This window comes from Notothenia coriiceps, unplaced genomic scaffold (genome assembly GCF_000735185.1).
Source record: "Notothenia coriiceps isolate Sejong01 unplaced genomic scaffold, NC01 NC01_scaffold00013776, whole genome shotgun sequence".
Taxonomy (NCBI): Eukaryota; Metazoa; Chordata; class Actinopteri; order Perciformes; family Nototheniidae; genus Notothenia; species Notothenia coriiceps.
In genome coordinates, this window is record NW_011346477.1 from 1 (window position 1) to 5,379 (window position 5,379).

Genomic DNA, 5,379 nt, shown 5'->3' on the forward strand with positions numbered 1-5,379 from the left:
TTACTATTGCAACAAATGTGATTTTTTTTGGACGAATGCTCCGGGCCAGTGGTTACAATGGTGGGGCCAGTGATAATACAATTCCACCGGCCCGGAGGTCCAGTGGCTTTTTACCCTTAATGTCTACCCCTGATAAGATCTCTCAGGTTAAATACAAGATGATGCTAAGCTACATGATGCTAAGCTACCCTTTGTTTCAGCGGAGGATAAGAACACCCAGAGGCATCTCTCCGGCTGGGCGATGAGGAACACCAACAACCACAACTGTCAGATCCTGAAGAAGTCGTGTTTGGGCGTCGTCGTTTGTTCGCGCGGCTGCTCGCTAACCGACGGCTCGCGGCTAACGCTACGACCCGCCATCTGTGACAAGGCCCGGCAGAAACAGCAGAGTAAGAACCAGAACCACAACCACAACTGTTAGAACAAATATAATAACTTGAGCTTGAACCTCAGGATCCATGTATCTGTGATCCTCTCCAGAATGGAAGTAGTCATCACATACAGAGCATCAACTAGTTCCTGAACAGTGTCCTTCACATGCTGATATCCAAGAGAGGGAGTTCCACAGTCACAAGATGGAGGAATAGAAAGCAGTATTCAATGTTTACTTCAGATTAGCTCCACGTCAGAAATGATCATGCTTGTCATATGTCTCTCTCCATAGAGGCTGAATCATCATGTTAATCACATAGCTATCATATGCCTCAAACAGTCCTGATGCTCTTCTAGGTAATCACACATCCTGTCATGTTCACAGCTACAGTTGATACCTTTGTTAGCATGTTGCTCTCATGTTGGAAGAGGACATTCAGTAGTTTCAGCTGAGCGTGTGTTTGTGTTTCAGAGAAGCTGTGTCCGAGCTGCACCGCCACCCTGGAGCTGCTGCCCTGCAGGGGGCACAGCGGGTACCCCGTCACCAACTTCTGGAGGGTGGACGGGAAGAACATCTTCTTCCAGGTCAGCAGCACAGGCTACAGGCTACAGCCTAACATGCTAACAGGCTAAAATGCTCGGAGGGCTACATCTAGATCAGGTTTACCTTGAGCATAAAGACCTGATCCTGGAGCCTTGAAACCATCACAGATATGAAGTTAGACCCCCTGAGACTCTATCTATGAACCCCATCCTCACAGTGTTTTTGTTCCCCGTGTTGCCTCCAGGCTAAAGGCGTCCACGATCACCCCCGCCCCGAGTCCAAGTCTGAGACGGAGGCCCGCAGGAGTTCAGTGAAGAGACGGGTCAGCTCCCCCCCGTTCACCCCCAAGAGACGCCTGATGGACCCTCAGGTACAGCAACGCTAGCTGTTCGTTAGCATTAGCTGTTCGTTAGCATTGTTTACTGTTCCTTTATCAGTCTGTTTCCTGTCTCAGGCCCTTGGTCCCGCCCTCCTCTCCTGTGTTGACCCGTCAGACAGAATCTCCTTCATGGAGCCCAACTACTCGCAGCATTACCCAGCATTCCAGAGCCCGGAGCCCTACTACAACCCCCACAATGCACTGGGAGAGGCTCCTCCCACACTGCAGAAACCAGCCAATCCCAGACTGTACATGAGCCGGCCTGGATACGACTTCCAGGGATACCTGAGCACGCCTTCCTACCCCATGACCTCCGACCTCTGTGACCCCAGGTCAGCCCCCTAACCTGCAGAACCTATAGAACCTATAGAACCTAAAGAACCTGCAGAACCAAAATAACCAAAATAACCTAAAGAACCTTTAGAACCTAAATAACATAAAGAACCTATAGAACCTTTAGAACCTAAATAACCTAAATAACATAAAGAACCTATAGAACCTTTAGAACTTAAAGAACCCAAAGGACCAAAAGAACCCAACGAACCTAAAGAATCTAAAGAACCTAAAGAACCTCAAGAACCCAAAGAACCCAAAGAACCCAAAGAACCCAAATAACCTAAAGAACCCAAATAACCTAAAGAACCTAAAGAAACCAAATAACCTAAAGAACCTAAAGAACCCAAAGAACCTAAATAACCCAAATAACCCAAATAACCTAAATAACCCAAATAACCTAAAGAACCTACAGAGCCTAAAGAGCCTACAGAACCTAAATAAGCTAAAGAACCTACAGAGCCTAAAGAACCTGCAGAACCCAAATAACCTAAATAACCCAAAGAACCTAAATAACCCAAATACCCTAAATAACATAAAAAACCTAAAGAATCCAAAGAACCTAAAGAACCCAAATAACCTAAAGAACCTACAGAACCCAAATAACCGAAATAACCTAAAGAACCTAAAGAATCCAAATAACCTAAATAACCCAAAGAACCCAAAGAACCTAAAGAACCCAAAGAACCCAAAGAACTTCAAGAATCCAAAGAACCTAAATAACCCAAATAACCTAAAGAACCCAAAGAACCAACATAACCTACAGAACCTAAAGAACCTACAGAGCCTAAAGAACCCAAAGAACCTAAAGAATCCAAAGAACCTAAATAACCCAAAGAACCTAAAGAACCCAAAGAACCTAAAGAACCTACAGAACCTAAAGAACCTAAAGAACCTAAATAACCTACAGAGCCTAAAGAACCCAAAGAACCAACATAACCTACAGAACCTAAAGAACCTACAGAGCCTAAAGAACCTACAGAGCCTACAGAGCCTAAAGAACCTACAGAACCTACAGAGCCTAAATAACCTACATAACCTACATAACCTACAGAGCCTACAGAGCCTAAAGAGCCTAAAGAACCTACAGAACCTAAATAACCGAAATAACCGAAATAACAGAAATAACCTAAAGAACCTACAGAGCCTAAAGAGCCTACAGAACCTAAAGAACCTACAGAACCTAAAGAACCTACAGAGCCTACAGAACCTAAAGAACCTAAATAACCTACAGAGCCTAAGGAACCTACGGAACCTAAAGAACCTACAGAGCCTAAAGAACCTGCAGAACCCAAATAACCTAAAGAACATAAAGAACCCAAATAACCTAAAGAACCTACAGAACATAAAGAACCTAAATAACCTACAGAGCCTAAATAACCCAAAGAACCTAAAGAACCCAAATACCATAAATAACATAAAGAACCTAAAGAATCCAAAGAAACTAAAGAACCCAAAGAACCTAAAGAACCTAAAGAACCTACAGAACCCAAATAACCCAAATAACCTAAATAACCTAAATAACCCAAAGAACCTAAAGAATCCAAAGAACCTAAATAACCCAAATAACCTAAAGAATCCAAAGAACCCAAATAACCCAAAGAACCTAAAGAACCCAAAGAACCCAAATAACCTACAGAACCTAAAGAACCTAAATAACCCAAAGAGCCTAAAGAACCTACAGAACCTACATAACCTAAAGAACCTACATAACCTACAGAGCCTAAATAGCCTAAAGAACCTACATAACCTACAGTGCCTAAAGAACATACAGAACCTACAGAGCCTAAAGAACCTACAGAACCTAAAGAACCTAAAGAACCTAAAGAACATACAGAACCTAAAGAACATACAGAACCTAAAGAACATACAGAGCCTACAGAACCTAAAGAACCTAAAGAACCTAAATAACCTACAGAGCCTAAAGAACCTACAGAGCCTAAAGAACCTACAGAACCTAAATAACCTACAGAACCTAAAGAACCTACAGAACCTAATGAACCTACAGAGCCTACAGAACCTAAAGAACCCAAAGAACCTACAGGACCTACAGAGCCTAAAGAACCTAAAGAACCTACAGAACCTACAGAACCTAAAGAACATACAGAACCTAAATAACCTACAGAGCCTAAAGAACCTACAGAACCTAAAGAACCTGCAGAACCTAAAGAACCTAAATAACCTACAGAACCTACAGAACCTAAAGAACCTGCAGAACCTACATAACCTAAGAACCTGCAGAGCCTACAGAACCTAAAGAACCCAAATCAACCTACAGAGCCTAAAGAACCTAAAGAGCCTAAAGAACCTACAGAACCTAAAGAACCCAAATAACCTAAAGAACCTACAGAGCCTAAAGAACCTACAGAGCCTAAAGAACCCAAATAACTGAAAGAACCTACAGAGCCTACAGAACCGAAATAACCTAAAGAACCTACAGACTCTAAAGAACCTACAGAACCTGCAGAACCTGCAGAACCTACAGATCCTGCAACCATTTAAAATAAAATGTGGACCGGGTCAATAATACATATATTTAGATAAACAATGTATTCTAAAAGTTTTGTCACCAGAGACAGCGAGCGCTAAGCTAATATTCGCTAACGTTGTCAAACCCTCCTGTCTGAATGAGTCTGGTTCCTTCAGAAGTTAGAACCCAAAGTAAACGGGTTCTTCTGATTTAAATAAACGTATCACAGAGATGCAGGAATAAAGCCGCCCTGATGTTTGTTTGTTTGTTAGTTTAAAGTCTGCACTCTGTCAGTCTGAGCACAGATCGATGAACGACTGTTTCCTGATTGGTTTGTTTCTCTGCTAACGTTAGCCTCTCCTGGTCCACAGGGTGAATCCGGTCCTCGGCCCCTCCTCTTCCTCATCTTCCTCCTCAGCGCCACCCCCCTGCTCCTCCTTTGACCCCCAGGCTAAATCCCCCCCCGGCTGGAAGGAGCTCCTGAAGACCTCGACCCCCTACAGCGACAACCACCATTACTACAGCGAGTACCCCTGCCGTTACCCTGGCAATGCCCCGGGGTCCCCAGCAGCCCTGCAGACCATCATCACCACGACCACCAAGGTGAGCCTATCAGGAGATAGTAGTAACAACCATGGTGAGCCAATCAGGAGAGAGTAGTAACCACCAAGGTGAGCCAATCAGGAGAGAGTAGTAACCACTAAGGTGAGCCAATCAGGAGAGAGTAGGAGTAACCACCAACTGAGGGTCCAATCAGGAGAGAGTAGGAGTGTCCACCAAGGTGAAGGTCTAATCAGGAGAGAGTAGGAGTAACCACCAAGGTGAGCGTCCAATCAGGAGAGAGTAGGAGTAATCAATAAGGTGAGCGTCCAATCAGGAGAGAGTAGGAGTAATCAACAAGGTGAAGGTCCAATCAGGAGAGACTAGGAGTAACCACCAACTGAGGGTCCAATCAGGAGAGAGTAGTAACCACCAAGGTGAGCGTCCAATCAGGAGAGAGTAGGAGTAATCCAGAAGGTGAGCGTCCAATCAGGAGAGAGTAGGAATAATCAACAAGGTGAGCATCCAATCAGGAGAGAGTAGGAGTAACCACCAACTGAGGGTCCAATCAGGAGAGAGCAGGAGTAATCAACAAGGTGAGGGTTCAATCAGGAGAGAGTAGTAACCACCAACTGAGGGTCCAAACAGGAGAGAGTAGGAGTAACCACCAAGGTGAGGGTTCAATCAGGAGAGAGTAGGAGTAACCATCAACTGAGGGTCCAATCAGGAGAGAGTAGTAAC

At 44.3% G+C, this 5,379-nt stretch overlaps 1 protein-coding gene across 1 annotated transcript; it reads left to right on the top strand.

Annotated features, from left to right (window-relative positions):
* Positions 1 to 200: 200 nt before the first annotated feature.
* On the top strand, positions 201 to 4,735 carry gcm2 (glial cells missing transcription factor 2; the record flags this gene model as incomplete). Its single annotated transcript, XM_010774294.1, has 5 exons — positions 201 to 389; positions 845 to 957; positions 1,161 to 1,286; positions 1,371 to 1,627; positions 4,470 to 4,735. Coding segments are annotated over 5 exons (951 nt in total), but the record flags the coding sequence as incomplete, so codon positions are not given.
* Positions 4,736 to 5,379: the final 644 nt, after the last annotated feature.